General features: G+C 38.0%; 1 protein-coding gene across 1 annotated transcript; it reads left to right on the plus strand.

Annotated features, from left to right (window-relative positions):
• The first annotated feature begins 2,460 nt into the window (after positions 1-2,460).
• LOC131262521 (transcription factor Ken 1) lies at positions 2,461-11,237 on the plus strand. Its single transcript, XM_058264545.1, has 6 exons — positions 2,461-2,470; positions 7,777-7,942; positions 8,023-8,234; positions 8,319-9,070; positions 9,140-9,401; positions 10,462-11,237. The coding sequence occupies exons 1-6, from the start codon at positions 2,461-2,463 to the stop codon at positions 11,235-11,237; spliced, it is 2,178 nt and encodes a 725-aa protein (XP_058120528.1).
• Positions 11,238-19,063: the final 7,826 nt, after the last annotated feature.

The raw sequence follows: 19,063 nt of genomic DNA on the forward strand, positions 1-19,063 counted from the left end.
AATGTTGATAAAAATGTGCTCAGCAAAAGTCAGGATCTAAATATTCTGTGGTGTCTTATATTCTGTGGTGTCTTATATTCTGTGGTGTCTTATCAAAGGCTTTAAAAGAACAGAAAATAAAGAATGCAGAGATTGCAAGTGATAACTGTGGTGGTAAAACGAAGCAATGGTATGTTTTTTGGCGCTCAGAATCTCCAGTCTGGGTTGAGCGAATTTCATAGTCTGGCAAGTTTCAATCATAAGAACACAAGGGTCCACCGTAACTAATCGCATTGAATGCTATCCCGAAAAAATGATGCATGGCTTGTTGTACAAAAAAGAAAACCGCGAACGAGCGAAAGCCAGCGATGGAGCTGGATGGTCAAGAAGGGTGAAGAAGCGAGGAAACCAGAGATGAAAAGATGATCGTGTGTGTAATGAACGTATAAACCGGTTAATAGGTTACCACAGGATTGACTTGCATTCGACCTGATGACGATTTCTCCGCCGCGCCTACAGACTCCTTGGGACAGACGAGGCTGTCTAATCGCAGCACGGAATCGAAGGAAAACTCTATTCCCTTCCCTTCGTCAGCTGAAGTGGTCCATTTCAAGGGCCCACACTGGTGTGCGTGATAAAACCATAAGAAAGGAAATCGCAAATTCACGCGGTCCAGGGAAATGCGCTAGCCGATAAAAAAGTGGTGCCCTTTTCCTGTCCCGTGTGAGACGTCACGTGTGTGTGTGAGTATGTGTGTGCACGCGCGCGCGTATGTGTGTGTAAGCGTGTGCGCGACTTTGTGTGTGCGACTGTGTGTATCGATACTTCACTAAAGGGGTACGCGGTAGCCGTATTCGGCGAGTGTGACCTTGAACGATTCACTTTGCAATGTAGGTTTACGAGCATCAAAACCAATCTGGTTTGCTTTCGGTTGCCTGTTGGTGAAAAAAGAAATGACTCCGTTAAAAGGGAGCATAAATAAAAAAGGAAAGCTTCCAACAGTTCATGCAGATCTCATCACTCACACACGAAACAACGTCACAGTAAACGGTGGACGGTTTGTTAGAAAGAGTTCGGTTAGCCGAAAATTAAGGTGAAAGGACGTCGTTTACGAAGCCGCAAGCAAAGCCAGGATACGGAAAAGAGCCGTGAGCTGTTTCCGATGGAGCTTGGTCAAGGCAAGGTTATAGCGCCATTTAAAACAAAAATGTGCAAAACGTTTCAATTTATTTACAAATGAATAGTTCAAATTCAATACATAATATATCAAGTCAAAAAGTAGTTGTAGAGTCTTAAATTAACCTCTTTTAAATTCGGGGAAAAGTGTTAGGTTTTGATACGAGGTTTTACAATGACTGACGAAGACAGTTAATAAACAATTTAACAAATAAACAATCACGCCTAGCAATCTCGCCTGTCTTTCGTGATAATTTTACATGGATCTTGGACAATGGATTTAAAAATTTAAAATTTGATAGGTTTTACAAACAAAGTTAAACGGTGTTTCTAATACTATGCACCAAAAAAGCTGATATTAGATACTCACACATCTTTCAAGATTATCGTGCGAAAGCTTTGTGCTTTTCTCTAGTATGCGTATGCGTATTTTTATCAATCCTGATTTGCGGCTTAAACTACTGTTTATAAAATTCAATTTAGTTAGTTGTCCTCAATATGCAGAATGTAGCTTCAATCCTCCTTTATTGACACCTAATCAATAATTATGTCAACGTTTCTAGGTTACCACAGAAAATAAAATCTACATTTGTACACCACCACCATTATTTGTGTTCTGAATGATTTAAATGTTTATGTCGGTCATATCTAATTATTTTTAAAAAAAACGTTAGTTCAGTCGGATGATTTTCTTATCATCGCTGTTTTTCCAGCTGGGAGTTGGTAATGAGTTTGCATCGTCATACAATCCACGAATCGTTTTTTAAATGTCTGTACCTTTCATTCGTTTCTGTAAAAATGATTGCTCATCAAAACAACATTTTAACTTAAGCTCCCCACAGAGTACAGGGCAAAACTGTAACTGGAAAGGCACTCAAATAGGTTTATAGAAAGCTAAGTTTGCATACTCATCAAAAATAGTCAACAGTTCCTTCACCTTTGGACAAACTGTTGTGGAGCAAAACTGTGTGATTGTTTTTCATTGTGTTAGCTTTAATTTTTCCCGCCTACCAGAATGACGCCGCATGGGTGCAGCATTACATATTAAATAATTATGTAGAAAATAGTTCAGAATGAAAAAAAATTAGAAGTTAAAAATTAAATGTGCAAACTTGTACAAATAAAACGTTCATATACATAATGTGTTCGTCAATCGTAGACATACTATTAATGGATATTCGTGATATTTGTTATTTTTGTAATGGGCCTTTCAATTAACACAACATATGATTAATAAAGACAGTAAAGAGCGAAAACAAATGTCTACACCTGACAAAAGGTGAGGTAAGAGCTATTAATCTAGAAATGGTTGGTAGTGTTGTATCACAGTTCGGATGACCCATCTGGAACTGGACAGAAGAATGATAGATGCCCGAAACAAGCTGAAAATATTCGTTACGCAGAAATGCATTTCCCTCTTCTTCAAAGGGCAGATTGGTGTGATGTACTCAACGCAGGCATGGGGCTTAACTCTATGCGACATGGGATTGAGTGAATCGCTCCGCGGAGGATCGTGGAAGCAGACACACACGAATAGAAGCATGACACAGACGCCGAAAAAAGCGCAATATCGGCCGTCTCGTTTTGATCAATTTCGTCTTACGAGGGTACAATATGACCTTGGACTTGACTCGGCGGTCCGTGCACACATAGGCGTTTGTATATGTGTGCCCCTCTTGCGTTTCACCCTTCACTGATTCTTTTCCTATCCCCGTTGTCCGCAAACAGGCTTAGAGATGGCCAAAAGCCGGTTACGTGTTCGAAGACATTACGATTTCCACTTTCATTTCCAGTCACTGGCTGCAGTGCGTCAACTGCTTACTCCTTTTTTTTGCTAGTTCGTGTAACGCCATTATCTTAATTTTCAATTTTTTCTCTCTAGCTCTTTTCTCACAAATTGATTAATAAATCTTTGAAGATTCGAATCATACACGAATCTTTCGAAACATTAATAAATCTTTCATGTATCTTTATAATTTTTGCATGGTATTGGATCGAGCGACAACAAAACTGGGGGATCTTCCCTTAGAATTTCAGTGACCCTTCTTGGCGCAACGCCTGTCTCCGTTAAGGGCTTACAGCTATTTCCTTTTGTGTACGTTGATAGTCAGTCCTCTCGTTCAGGGGAGGATTCGGTCTCGGTTGGGATTTGAACCCACGTCGCGAATCCGTTGTTTTTTAACATTATAATTTTGAGCTACGGTTTTGAGTTATGTTTCTCTCAAGTTACCCGGTTTAAATGGCGGTATTGTCAATAAACCACAGTAACTGTCCTACGAGAAAAGCCTAGTACCTCTAAAAATGGCCGGGTCCATCTAAAAAAATTAGCAGGTTTGATCTTTATTTTCTTGTTAACACGTTAATGGGAAAGCTCTATTCGAAATGCAACCTAACGAATACATTATACAAAATTGTATAACAATAAATAAATCAATAAACATGCATCAAATGTATGTGGGGTTGAAGTGTGTTGAATTACTATTACTCAGTATGTCTGGTCAGGACAATTAATACACTACAAAGAAAAAACCAAAAAAACAAAAACCAAGACATTAACGCACAGATCTGCCTAGCTGTAGTACGGCGTTATTCCCAGGTCTAATACAAAATTTAATTGCGAATAAATAGACCAACTGTTAAATTAATGTTTTTCAAATACTTTTGCTTAACCGTGTAAATTGAGTTTTAAGGGGAAGTTGGTTGATTTTCGGGGGAAATTTTCGTATACCGGAACATGGGCAACATCGAATTGATTGATGGCAGGTTTAAGTTTGATATACCCAATCTCGATGTTAAATGGGAATGAAACATAGGTTCTAGGGGTGGTATTACACTATACGTATCCATGCTTCTAAACAGTCTGTTTTCGAGAGCTTTAAACATGGTGGAGTGACGAACTTTGCGTTTCGCCCCTATGTCCAACGGTGATTTAAAAAAATTAACATTCATGGTAAAAATATCATGGCAACTGAAGAACTGGAAACAGGAAGTCAACTGGCTATGAAAAATATATTTTAAAATGAAAGTAACTTGATTCATGTGATGTATATTTTTCCATTTTTAAATATCAAACGTCTGTCATCTTTTGATACAACATTTCTCAGAGTAAATCAATTAAACCCCTTTTTTTAAATCAAATTTGGACCACCAAAGTTTGTGAGCCATGCCAACTACCTTTGCATACAGTCAATCGCAATATTGAGCATGCATCCAAATGAGCACTGGATTTTCTTCTCCAACTCGCTCAAACATTGACCTAATTTATTTTTTAAACGTAGTTTTTAGCAAATTTTTTGTTTTTCTATTACTTGTTTGAAATTTTTATAATAAAATGATAAGTGAAGAAGGGCTATCTTCATCATCGCAAAATTGAGCATACAGCTCTGTGTACATCACAACCTAAGGGCCAAATTGGGATCAAATAAAAAATAAACACATTTAGTTAGTATTTTGTATGACTATCTTTGGGACCCAATACTGCCTGCATCCGTTCTGGCATCGATTCCACTAATCTAACTACTCCATATGCCCTGCAAAGCCATTTTCAGTTCTCTTTTGTACCTTGGCGTTAGTCGATCGTTGTTTTTCGACTGATGCTTTGATAAGCATCCTAAATGTGCCATGGGGTTGAAGCCCATTGATCTGGGGAAGTGATTTGAGTCAGTTAGGCATTATACGACACCAGTACCACACGACGTATCAACTGAAGTTTGTATCGTTGTCTTATTGGAGACAGTGCTTACAAAGTAAGATGATTTTTTACGATAGGCTAATGTACGATGGGGGACCCAAAAGTAACGGGAATCGAGTTGTAGGGAGAAGAGGGAGGAAAGGGGATCGGGTTCAATTTTTTTTTTTAAATCTTAACATGTTCTTGATCAGTATGCAAAGTTTAGTTTCTGTGAGTGCATCCGCTAGTCTTTGAGATTTTTTGCAGTGTAACGGTTTTAGTGTTTTCGGCGATTTTGTGAGATGGCCAAGTGGAACTGAGGCCAACCTCGTTCTGGGCGCCCCCCAATTTCAAAAACGGACGAAAATGTTCCAAAAATCAACAATCTTGTTCAGAATTTGTTCCTCCACGATGGAAAAATCGGTGACATGTCATTTTTGGTCAAAAACTGCCTCACGGACAGCGCTTTGTGGGCAGGTGCTGTTTTCCCTCAACATCTTCAAATCTGCCGGGTGGATTTTTTAAGTTTATCCTCCATTATCGATAAACAAATTCTAAATAAGATTGTTGATTTTTGGAACATTTTCGTCCGTTTTTGAAGTTGTTTCAGAATGTTTCAGATTGTTTAAATAACCCATTTTGTCCACGATGGTTTCGCTAAATTACATTGTTTAAGTTCTACCAACTGCCATTGAACTTTATAGTACAACAACGCTTCCTTCAGTGTGATTGACTGTTAGGGCCAAATCGTGAATCTCTGGCATCGAATCAGAACTATTTTGACGTCACAATATGCTTCATTTACAAAACACAGTTTCTTCATCATGTTCACTTTTCGAAAAACAGGTTTTTTTGAAGTAATACAACCCAGCAAAGTGTTCATGTGAGCAATTCCCCAGTTGATGTTAGGACTGACGTGCCTTCTAAGAGTGTCAAGTAATTTCTAGACCTGTTTTTGAATTCTTTGCAAGGATTCATTCTTAGTTTTCAAGGTATTCCTCGTTCGTCGACTGTTATAAAAATAAATTTCGTCCTTTGTTGGTAAGGTTTTTAAGTGTCCCTTCATTTTTCACTTTTCCTCCTCTAGCAGTATTGTACATTGTATTGTTCATTTTACCGCTAGTTCTAATCCCCATAACAACTTTCTGAGGGAAAACATATCAATATCCTTGGTACCAGTTGTAATGACCATTTAGGTCCCATTTGGGTCAAAAAACATGCCAAAGTGCTTAATTTGTAGACTGTTCAGTCTCCTAGATGCGCATACTACTGAACAAGTATTGTTTGGCACATTCTTAAGTTCCCGAAACCTTAAGTTGTTAAAACCTGTCTTTTTTTACATATTATTTTTTTATAAAAAAATTTAGGAACAAACAGTAAAAAAGCAATTTGTAATCTTCATTTATACAACCAATAAGCTACAAAGGTGAATTTAAAAGACTTAAGAAGATCCAATTTTCCTTAGATGCATGCTCAATTTTGCGGCCGACTATATTTGACAGTTCTGGTAGCAGCAACATGGCGCTGCCAAACGCATTTCATCAGCCGTCCTCACGTAGGTCCATGGTCACATCCATGGCCATGGCTTTTGACTCAATAACTACATTTTGAAAGCGTAAATCAGTTCCCGTCGAAGTAAGGGCACCATGCGGCCATGACTTGAACGTGATTTTGAAAGTCTGTGACATTCATAAATACGATTTTCTCGTCATCATGGACATCCCTACATTAGTTTGTTGGCCTATTTTCACCTCAAAATTCAAGTGGAATTGCATAGGTTTGGTGTCTCGGTGTATAATGGGAATCAAAGAACTATTAAATTATTCTCAAATCCTTGACGACGAGCACACAAAGGTTTTCTTTTAGCGAAGGTTAGCTCCTCCACTTCGTTCACAAGAGGGCTTCCAATTCCGTAAGCGGTCGTAAGCCAAATGTGAACGACACGTTGAATTTCAATTCCTGTCGCCAAAAAACGCACCACCCGCACCCACTTTCCAAAAACGAAGCTTGGGTTGTTCAATCATGCGACCTTGGTTGCGAGGGCAAGGATTACGATAAACATACCCTACCACCTGCTCATTGCACTAGGAAATAGCACTATGTTACAATGTTGGAATCATCCTGATACGTCTTTTTGATTTTGTTATTTTGTTTTTTTTCCTTTCGTTTCCCTACGATCACATCGAATGCGTTTAGTTGGTGAGTGATAATATATCAGGATACTCTAACGATGGAAGGTGTCAAATGCATAGATGTGTACGCTATGTACTCCACAAGGGAGAATGCATTCATTTGTCTGGAGACATCAACGACGTAGTGAAGGAATCTCTTTAAATCTCACACAATTGTTTCTTCGTTGCATTTATTAACACAAAAAAATTTCTACAGCGTTATGTCGTTTGAAAATAAGTTTTGTTCAATTGTCAAAATTGAAAGTATGTTTCAAAGGTAGACTGACCTAATAAAACATTTCTCTATCTAATACGATCGATCCAAATGAACTGATAAAGTCCCTTTTTTGTATTCAGACCCAATCTTAAACTTAACAAAAAATTAGCATAGATTTTTACTTCTATCAGTCAGAAACTTCTGGAACATCAATATTAATGCCTTTTCTTCATTTCAATACTCGTAAGAGATGGATATGGCTTGAATGTTAAAATTAATTTATTATCCCTTCTTATTAGTGCAGATCACTTTGGTTCCACCTAAAATAATTAGTGTAGAGGACCATTCTACTACCATTCTTCATATCTAACTACGTCTATTTGGTGTTCGTTGTTGCAAGTCGAACACTAAAAGCCTTCACGAGGGGTAAATTATAATATCTCTTTAATGTTGACAGGACATTGTCGAGTGTAGAATATTCCTATTACAAGGACATTAACCTGTGCGATATGAGGCTTCAATTTCACGACTAATGAAGTACAATTTCTCTTGTCGTCCTACAGTTAGGATGCTGATGCTGCACTATAGCAAACATGGCGAGTGTATACTCCAAGAGATCGGTGCAGCATTTCGCGGGGAGCATGCGACAGATCTTTTACTCATCTGTGATGGCAAGGAGACGGTACGAGCCCACAAATTGGTACTGGCTGCTGCCAGCCCTCTGATAAGGTAATGTATAGTCGCGATTCCCTTAACTTTTCTTCAAGCACAGCACCATTGTAATTCAAGCTACCCTTTTGTAATTGTAGAATGATATTGGAAGAGACACCTGTACTGGAAGGTGAAACCACGGTGTACTTTCCGGACGTGCAGGTGTGTTATTTTCGGCTCCTGCTGGACTTCCTGTACTCCGGACAAGTATATGTGCCGGCCAACGAAGTACACCACTTACAAGATCTCCTAGCTCTACTTCAAATCAAGCCCAGCATTTGGAAGAATAGCGATTGCAGCAATGATTCCGGTAAACAGTTGCCTTTAGATAGTTCATTTCTATTTCTATATTTCTGTAGTATCTATGTGTAACGTACCATGTTTGCCGTTTTAGAGTCGCAAAAATCAGAACCCCTCGTTGATATCAACCGAAATGAGGGTATCACTGCATTGGATCACCGGCGAAGGCGTGCGAGTAGTCAGGAGGGTCTGGTTCAAACGAGGAGCGACAGTCCGACAAGCCGATCGAAAGTGAGTGTCAAAAGCGAGCGTAATTCGGCGGGTAGCTCGGATGATGGAGGTGACCGCGAGGACACCGACTATATGGACGAAGTCGAGGAAGCCATCATCAAAAGCAACAACAACTTGCAACATGTTGGGCACCCGGACCAAGATGAAGGCGATGGAGGGGGAAGTACTGAAGGGGGAAGAGGTGATATAGCTAGTGGCGAAACGAGTGCATCTAGAGGCATCGCAGAGGAAGCAGGCAGTACGACTGGTGAAGCACGGAGTGAGTCAAGTAGTAGAGGTGGCGGAGATGCTACTCTACAATCGTCCCGAACGGCTGGCGTTGATCGCAAAAGTCCTTCAACGAGGCATAGCAGTGGAAGTGTATGCGAGCCGTACGCGGACGACGACGAAGACTTTGAGCTGGATGTAGAAGATCGCGAGTTAGTCGACGAGGCCTGCAGTACGGAAGTGACCAGTCGAACACCAACCAGTGGAGGTGGTACAGAATCGTTACAAAGTCGCAGGCGCAGCTCTTCCGATCCGGTCAATTTATCCATTGTGAAGCAACAACAGCAAGAAGTCGACTCAGACGATGCTAATATCGACGTTGAAACGATAGGCAATGCACCAACAAAGGTAAGGTCAAGCAATTTGAACAGCTAAATCGTCAGCTCATCTAATACTTTCTGTTTGACACGCAACCAGAATCTTCTTCCACCGCGGTATTTGGATCCATTTCGTACCAAGCGGAAAGCGTATTACATACAATCAGATAGTGAATCGCTGAAGCCACTGGACCACGAACTACTGCACGGCTCTCCGGACAACTATGTCGTGACACCCCATAGAAAACGACGGCCCGGATTTCACAACTCGCCGGCCCAAAACCCGCCCTTCGTTCCAAGCTACCTCGAGGACCTGCGCTCACGCAAATGCTTCTTGGCGGCACCACCATCGTTCTTGGCAGGTAAGTAACACGGGACGACCACCATCCGGCCATGATATACATTTTGTTTCGATAGAATACCAAATTTTGGGTAGAAATCGTTGTTGTACCAATTTTTTTTCATATCCTAAAGTAAATAAGTTTATCATTTTATATCCCTTACGTAAGCCCGTAATTAGGCATACACGAAATACCTTAAGATTTAAAAAATCTGTCTATGCATTTTGGTACTGTCCATACGACATGACGACCCATGTTGTCAAATAAACGCACAACTAAAATAGATCATGATATTTTCTAAAGAATTTTTAAAACTCCTGTTTCCTCAAAATAGTATAAATTTATTTTATTATTTAAAATTTGGTCGTATATATTCAGCGATTCCCACACGAAACGCAAACACTTCATAAAAAGAAGAAAAAGTAACAGCTTCGAGGCGAACAACGTGAGGTTTCACTTTGTGTTTTTGGTACACATGTATGGTTCGCTCGAAGGGTATAAACTAATATTTAGTTTACTGTTTGAAAACTTCACTTTTGATATGGTTTTTTTTGCTCGATAATAAATAGTTTAATATTGTTGGAAGGAAAGGAAGCGAAACTTTTTCTAAGCTATAAAACAGATAACAGAGATCATAAAAGATTTGAAAAAATCTTTTAACTTTAAATATATTTCAAATTTCATAAACATCCTGGGCCAAGAAAACATAAAATCCAGCCAATATCAATCGTAACAGAATTTCAAAGGAAGAAGCACTGCAGACGCTTATGATCAATATGATGATTGATCTTCCTTGGAGAATATTTTATACTCTTTTACTTTGCTTAAACTTATCACGGAAATGATAACAATAATTCAAAGTTTTCTGCCAAAACTACGGATCTTAATAAACCTAGTATTGAATCAGTTTTATGTTTTTTGTTTTTTTTTTCTACAAAAAAACTCCACTAAAATTATCGTAACTATCAAATTCTTATCTTTTGGATAAGGATCAACTATGAAAATTATTGGATACAATGCATAACTAGTTTTCCGCGACGGAATTTTCGCTTTTAAATTAGGATTCGTTTTTTTTTGTCAGAAACAAGACCCGGATCGCCTGGATCGACAAGACCCACCGATATTACGGCGCTCGGCAACAGCCTGTCGTCCAGTACCAATAACAACAATAACAATACCAGCAGCACCAATAACAACCGGATACGTCCTCCTAGCGTGGATAATAAATTGGCAGTGGCGCCGTTTGTTTACCCATGGGCACCAGCGGCTTTAGCCGGGCTACCGAGCGGTCCATCGGACTTGTTGGCTGTTCCATATCTGCATGCCGCCAGCGCCAATACGGACACCAGTCCGGCCGAATTGATTCAACAAATGAAGAACTTCGAGAGCACTCAGGCTGAGGCGGTCTTGAGTGCACGATCAGGTGGTGGAAGTGGAGCTTGTGGTGGCAGCGGGGGAAGTGCGACTAGTGGATTAGGTGGTTCAGGATCGAGTTCGGCCAGCACGGGCGTCGGTAGTGGCGGTGGATTGGGGAGTGGTAATGCACCGGTGCGCGAGTATCGGTGTGAGTATTGCGGCAAGCAGTTCGGAATGTCCTGGAACTTGAAGACGCACTTGCGAGTCCATACGGGTGAAAAGCCGTTCGCTTGTAGGCTTTGTGTGGCCATGTTCAAACAGAAGGCGCACCTACTGAAGCATCTTTGTTCGGTACACCGGAACATCATCAACTCACCGGAGGCAGGTGGACGCTACACTTGTTGTTTCTGTACCTTATATTTTGAGACGCTGCAAGAACTGGTGCGCCATCTTTCTGGTCACCACAACAACCTGCTACTTAGTAAAAACCTCCATGAATGATACGCGGTGCTGCCACCTAACCTCGATAGTCTTCCAGGACAGGCCACGATCGAGTCGGAAGAAAGCTTTCTGCTGCAATACTACCAGCAACATCAACACCGGCTTGAGCTGTTTGCTTCACTTTAACCATCCACCCATTATAACTCACGGAATAAATCACCATTACCATAGTACAGTTTCATAGCTTTAGGATCTTATCCTTCACGTTGACGAGATACTATTAAAGGAGGGGGAGGAGTTCCAAATCCCTTTAGAGCAGACGCAGGAGTATTAAACAAGCGCAAATACTTATACAATCCCCGATAAAGTCCATAACTAACGTATTTACTCCGCTTAAGCCGAAACGTCCTGATCAGTGACTGATGATGTCGAGTTTTGCTTTGATTTTCCACAGGAAAATTGAACTTTACAAAACTTGCAATCGTTCGTCAAAACATTAGGAGCGTTCTGATACGTTCTTTTATTCTTCCTCGTTCTTAGAAATCGTCTAAAACTTAATATGCATCAATCATTTTCTACACATGAACAAACTCCCATATTGCTACTCATCAATGTCGTGGTTAAATTGTAGAATCATATAACGAAGCGGTCCTGACCACCTCCGTTTGTGTGCCAACTAGGTATACCCGGAGCGACCGTTTGTTAAATATTTGGGATACTAGTGTATACGCTCCGTCTGTTGTACTTGAGAATATAAGCTAGAAGAAAATGAAAACTCGATACTTAATACTCACTTACTTGTGCCAAATTTGTCCCATTTTGCACCCACTGCGTGTGTCTTCCTTGTGCAGCAGCATAATCACGGAAGCAAAGTAATGAAAAAGCGTCAAACACATGTGGTCTGTTTCACCGATAAGTTCCTTTTGTTGTTTTATTCATGTCTTGATTGCATTCTTGTACTTTTTTTTTAAAAGTTCTGTCATCTTGTAAAGGGGTTGCATTTAATAAATTGTAAGTGCTTTTAGTTGGCTTTCAGACTGTCATTAAATACATGACTACAGCTATCAGCGCAGTCTATAGGAGAGTATTTGCCATGCTTCGCCTGGACCAAAATAGCTAGATATTGGTGGTGCTCACTTTTACAGCAGGGGCAGTGTCATATAGGACTCGTCCATGTATCTTTTCTTTTGCAGAACAAGCAATTCTATTTACAAAACCATATAAGGCCCATCGGTGTCCAACGGTGGTCCTTTCAAGAAGCACACATGTTCATATTAAAATTGCCACTTATTGGTCAAATTTGTGTTTAAATTTGAAACACATTAACCCATAATAAATGAAAGCAACTTTCATTCCAACAGCTAATAATTGATTTTTGTATGTTTCATCAGTCTCTCTATTTACCCCTGCTTGTTCATATCGCTTCTGGATCATTTTCCGAGGTTTTCGGGCATAGTTATTTAACAAGTACTTACTGTTTGTACAATTGTGTTGTAAGCAGAAAAAATAAAAGAGAAGCACAAAAAAGGAAATCCACATTACTAAACAACAATTTGATACACTGTACTAATTTTTGACACAAATCACATGTGTTTGGGTCCGAAATAAGCAGTCCAGACAGTTTTTGACAGCAGGCAGAGCTAAGTGATATGCCGTTCGATCTAAGATAGCTAAGTACAATTATAGTTAGCAATAAGCACAACGTTCATAAAAAAAGTCCCGAAAATGGAAATAATTATTTTGAACATATAAAAAAAAACGGAAATGAAAAAGCACATTGTACTGTTCAATGTCTAGACAATGAACAAACAGCAATACTTAAAATACCAATTGAAAGCACATTTGCGAAGGAGAATGGTTAATGAATGATTTGTTGTTAGTTAACAGATGGTACAAATTAAAAATGTAGGGCAATTAATAAACACTAGTAAATGAATCCTTTAGCAGAACAGTGCTATGAATTCGCTGCATTGAGATCGTACCGAAGACAACCATAAAAAATCTCATACACTATCATTCCACTCTTAAGTGTGAAACAAGACAAGGGAAGATATGCTTTGAAAAGCTGGTGAAATCCGTCTGTTGAAAAGGAAAAAGGAAGCGAATTACTTCTCGAGAAACATTACAACAAGAGCACATCGTGCTACGGATATACTCTAAGTCGTGTGGATGGAAAACAAGACAAACTAAAGACAACAACTGCGTGTTAAACCAGCACAGTTATAATATTTCTTTCCTTCTGCTGCACTGTTAAACCGATGGTTTGATTGAATCGATATTAGATAAATAGTTGAATAAAAAAGACATGGTCCTCCCTGAGGACTTAATGGAGAACGCAAGTTATGAAAATCGTAAGATGAGTGATGAATGCGTACTCTACTTATTTTATGTTATTTTTACTGTCACATAAAACTAGGAAAATTAATTAATTTCTGGTAGCTTTGACAATAGCATTGCGTGTACTTAAGTTGTAACATAATAATTAATACTAAATTAATTAAAAATACTTTCCAATAATTTTAACTTCCCTACATCAATGTAAAATGAGGAGGGTTTTCTTATAGGAACATTCTTACAACTGCAAATTGTGCAACATTTTGTAGTCAGTAAAGAGACCGAAACTGTTTCATTATTATGTCCAAGTTAGTTACATAGCAGTAGAATTGAATTAGTAGATGGGTTGAACACAAAACTCTATCACATGAGTTAAACAAGACACTCCTGTAAGACAATAACATTAATTTTGATCCAACCGACTCAACGTCATTGAATGTCCTGCAACTGAATTAGCAAGAGACGCGGGAAGCTTGAAGCCAAAAAACAGAAAAAAAACATTATGGAACGCCATGAACTAAGTAAATGAGTTCATGATATTTAGATACCTAACATGATTGAAAATGACATTAAAATGAAATACTTCATCAAACACTCTTACGAGCACCATGGTGCGCTGCAGATGATGAATTCTCCACTGCCTCACAAAAGAAATTCACTTTTCACTTTGACCTAGAGATGCATAGTAGCGCGTAAGCAATTCCCGTCATTCCTTAACGCACTAACATGGTACTGTGAAAGATACTGTAAAAGGATAAATAAATAACATTATAAACTTAGAAAGCAAACAAAGCACAAGAGAAACCGCTTGAAAAAATAAATTGTAATATATAAATATACATACAAATATACATATAGAATGTAATTCACCGTCCCAATAATGGTGAAATGAACGGAACAGTAATTTTACTATTCATTGCAAGGATGTGTTCAGTATAGTATATACCTAACTATATGTCAGACGATAGTTTTCGCTAAATTCTGCTTATATTACTGTACACTTTGGACTCTTTGTTCCCTTGATTGGAAAACCTTAGTACACCTATAATAATTTTCTCGCTTTTAAATCAAATTTTCATTTTATATCTTAATTATGAGAGATCCACACAAACAAACCATTGTCTATAGTTGAAATAGGCCGTTGCTGTAAATATTAAGATACAAACGAGAAGGAAAACATGCCGGATGTGTAGAAATGTATTATTTAATAAATGCTTAATGAATCAAGATACTACCCGTTTTTAATTGACCGTAATTTTGTGGAATAAAACGAAGGAAGAATAAACAATGCAAAAACAAAAGCGTGGAACCGTATACGGAACTGTTTCGTTAAATGATGGATAAAAAAAAAAGATCGACAAGGATCATGAATGCAGCTCATTTTAAATTTTTTCGATATTCATAAAGACGAACGTACCAGCTCAAATCTCTTTAATTAATTGAAAAATAAATGTTTTCTTAAAGTGCACTCTGGTTGTTGCTTTTGGGCATCAATTGTAAATTTTATTTTTATTTAAATTCTTAACTGAGTAAAACACTTGGGCTCGTTTAAAGACTCCGTGTTAGCTTTTCAACGTCTTCGACATTTTCAACATCTTTAGACTGTGCTCTAGGCGGTGTAAGAGTGTCAAGTGTATCTTCCTTTGCGTGTCTTATAATTCCTATACTTGCCACATGCCCAGAATATTACGTCATCTCCTTCAGTAACAAGAAACAAGATTTTCTCTTCAAGCATTACAGGGGCCATTCCTGTTGCACTCCTAGACGCCATTTGCTATGACGTGTCGATCTAATTTATGTACTGTGAAGTAAATATTGGATCTATTTATTATTTCCACGACTGGACAGGAATTCAGGGACATGAATGGCCACACACCACCGACTTACAACTACACACAGAAGTAATTATCATGGATTTATCGCAACCCCACTTTAGATATTGGATACCCACTTTGTTCTTTAACCGGACATCAAGCCATCGTACATGGAGAGAAGAATATACTGTATATATCATCTAAATACAATTTTGCATGCAGGATATTTTTAAAATCATTTTTAAATCTGCATTAAAACCTATGGTTTGAATGGCAGGCTTTTGACCGTAATTCCTTTTGTATACTCTTTTTTGGAGAAAATCAAATGCGGCTAGTTTTGTAGACGATCGTTTACCATATTGAATAAAACTATCTTGTTTGAAACACTATAAACTAGACTTTGTATGGAGAAATTTGAAGCACATTTAATGTTGTGATGTTAATCTGTGTGTATAATGAAAGATTATCTGCCTGTTATGCAAAATTGTACTGTGTTCGTTTACAGTTGTGGTTTTTCATTTCCCATTGCAATTTATTAGTGTACCCTAACTCTCGCATTGTTAAACACATTTACTGTTATGTGTATTTATCTGACTAGAATTTCGAATGAAGTTTCTTGGGTTCTGCTATAGTATATATTTATTTTATGATTACATTAATAAACTTTTTTTTTGTTTATTTTAGTTTAGCTTTTTATTCATTACTTTGCATTCATTTGATTTAACAACTATGTATTGTCATTTAAGATATTTGAAAGAATTTCAAATTTTGTATGATTCCTCACAAGAATTTAATAAGGGAAATTTTGTAACTCAAATAATGAAAACATCTTTTCAAATGATAATTAAACGTAAACGTAATCAAACGCAAACAAATTAAACGCATTCCGAGAACTTTGTTGTATTGAAATGTATATGTACAAGGCTTTAAGTTCTCATCTTTCAACAAAGCTGCACGTTTTTAAAATACCTTTCTGTTAAATTGAATCAAATAGGAAATAGTTCTGGAGCTTGGAAATTTAATGGCATCTGTTTCCAGGTATAATGTGCCTTGCCTAGGCCAGTGTATAATGCCACCGAACTACGGTAGAGTCACGATATTTTGCTAAGCCAATAGGCCGATTTGCTTACAAAGCTTTAAGGTATCCGGATCATCTGTAGTGTGTATTAGTGTTAGTGGTTTAGGACCAAAAATAATTTATCTTGTTTGTTTTTATTTTGATAACAAACGTAAATGAACTAATGTACGAGGGGGACCCAAAAGTAACGGGAATCGGGTTGTAGGGAGAAGAGGGGGGAAAGGAGATCGGGTTCAATATTTTTTTTTTAAATCTTAACATGTTCTTGATCAGTATGCAAAGTTTAGTTTCTGTGAGTGCATCCGCTAGTCTTTGAGATTTTTTTCAGTGTAACGGTTTTAGTGTTTTCGGCGATTTTGTGAGATGGCCAAGTGGAACTGAGGGCAACCTCGTTCTGGGCGCCCCGTGAGATGGCCAAGTGGAACTGAGGGCAACCTCGTTTCTGGGGAACGAACTTCAAAACGGACGAAAATGTTATAAAAATCAATAATCTTAGTTAGAATTTGTTTATCCATAATGGAGGATAAACTTAAAAAATCCACCCGGCAGATTTGAAGATGTTGAGGGAAAACAGCAGGAAGAAAACGGCGGATACGTGGCGAGACTGGTTCTTCCACGGAACTGAGACCACGACACGCACCTGCCCACAAAGCGCTGTCCGTGAGGCAGTTTTTGACCAAAAATGACATGACACTGATTTTTCCATCGTGGAGGAACAAATTCTGAACAAGATTGTTGATTTTTGGAACATTTTCGTCCGTTTTTGAAGTTGGGGGGCGCCCAGAACGAGGTTGGCCTCAGTTCCACTTGGCCATCTGACAAAATCGCCGAAAACACTAAAACCGTTACACTGCAAAAAATCTCAAAGACTAGCGTATGCACTCACACAAACTAAACTTTGCATACTGATCAAGAACATGTTAAGATTTAAAAAAAAATATTGAACCCGATCCCCTTTCCCCCCTCTTCTCCCTACAACACAATTCCCGTTACTTTTGGGTCCCCCCTCGTATTTGCTTCAATGGCTAATTACTCTAATTTAAATACGCAGGTGCATTGTACTCCACCGGTTCACGTTGACCCACTTTCTCGCAAGATACAAACGATTTAACAAGCCAAACTTAACATGTTGATCAAGTATTAGTAAAACTATCTAAAAAGTATGTAAATGTTCCTTCATTTCGTTTGATTCTGTCGTACCATGATAATAAAATGGATTGTTCATGCGGTAAGTACATGTTTTATAGGCAAGGGGGTGTGTGATTTGATAGGGATGCAACACGCAAAATAATTAAAACTGTGTATATGAAAAGCCTATATGCAAACTAGTTATTTTGCAGTTGTTTGATAATACTAATTTTCGTTCCAACAAAACCATCCTAATATCCAAACACAATTCCAAAATAACTGATAATCATGTTTACCTAAAGCATTCTTGTTTCCTTCCTGTTAACTGGTGACTGAGGACTGTCATTTAAGTAGAAATAATGACTGCAAAGTGGAATATATGGACATGTTTGTAAAAAATGGGTAACAAATAGTGCACCACTGGCAAATTAAATAATTATAAGAAACAGTAAAACGATTACAAATTATGCACGAAACCGATTGCAAATAGTGAGATGCGTTAAAGAATATGTAAGTACTGGTTGTACAATACATACTAACACAGAATATCTTGCGACGGTCATGTACGGGACTCGACGAGTGCATCTTTTATTTTAAAACGTAGATAAATTCTGTTTTTACTGATTGTGATAATGCTGCAACGTATTAGTATTTGAAGCTACAAACCGTCCAACCTATTTAAACTTAATTAAAAACTATTATAGCATCGTTGGTAAAAACCTGATATATAGCTATCTATGTATAGACATGTTATCAGATTAACCTAATTAAAAATAACAAACACGAAAACGCAGACTGAAATTCAGGCGCTATGGTGAGGCTGTGTTTTGCTTATTGCTCGTAAATGAATCGTAAAATATATCCCAATATACATTTCTGCTCACCGTCTCTATGTTCATCAATTTTTCATGCTGTTTTTTACACTTCCGTACCGTACTTTTACGTACTTCTTATTCCACTGCAAGTGGTACAATTGCTAGGCACAATCCATCTAATTGTTAGAAATTCGAATGTTTGTACCTTGCAACAATCAAAATCGTTGATTTCATGAATGACCGTGTTCTAAAGATAGTCTAATAATGAACCAAATGACATAAAGTTAGCTTGTGTTGTGAAACAAATGAATGAAATATCTCCAAAATTATATCTGCTAGTCAGATGGGGAACCTGAAGCAATATGTACCCGACTAACTAACATAGCAAAATAACCAATTCCTATGATAATTTCTTTAGTATGTGTTGTATGTGGGACAAAACAGGTCTTTTAACATTACATTAATGTCCAACGACTTTTATTACTCTTTTGGAAGCTTTTTAAACTTTGTAGAATCATTTTCATTTTGATCATTATACCCTGACAAAGATTTTCCGAAATATTTATTATTTCAACATAATACACAGGTATTTTTGTTTCATGAAATAGACAGTTTTTACACAAATGGATTCGCAATGTTGTGCACTGAGACTCCGGTGTAAGATAAGATGGAGTAAACACGGAAAAATAAATTATTCATTTCATTTCAAATTCAAGG

The sequence above is a fragment of the Anopheles coustani genome, chromosome 2, assembly GCF_943734705.1.
Source record: "Anopheles coustani chromosome 2, idAnoCousDA_361_x.2, whole genome shotgun sequence".
In the NCBI taxonomy this organism is placed as follows: domain Eukaryota; kingdom Metazoa; phylum Arthropoda; class Insecta; order Diptera; family Culicidae; genus Anopheles; species Anopheles coustani.

What these genes read in the sequence shown, in the direction of transcription:
- LOC131262521 (XM_058264545.1), top strand. An exon ending in GCTGCCAGCCCTCTGATAAG is followed by an intron (nt 7,943 to 8,022) that starts GTAATGTATAGT and finishes TTGTAATTGTAG; the next exon opens with AATGATATTGGAAGAGACAC. An exon ending in ACCACCATCGTTCTTGGCAG is followed by an intron (nt 9,402 to 10,461) that starts GTAAGTAACACG and finishes TTTTTTTGTCAG; the next exon opens with AAACAAGACCCGGATCGCCT.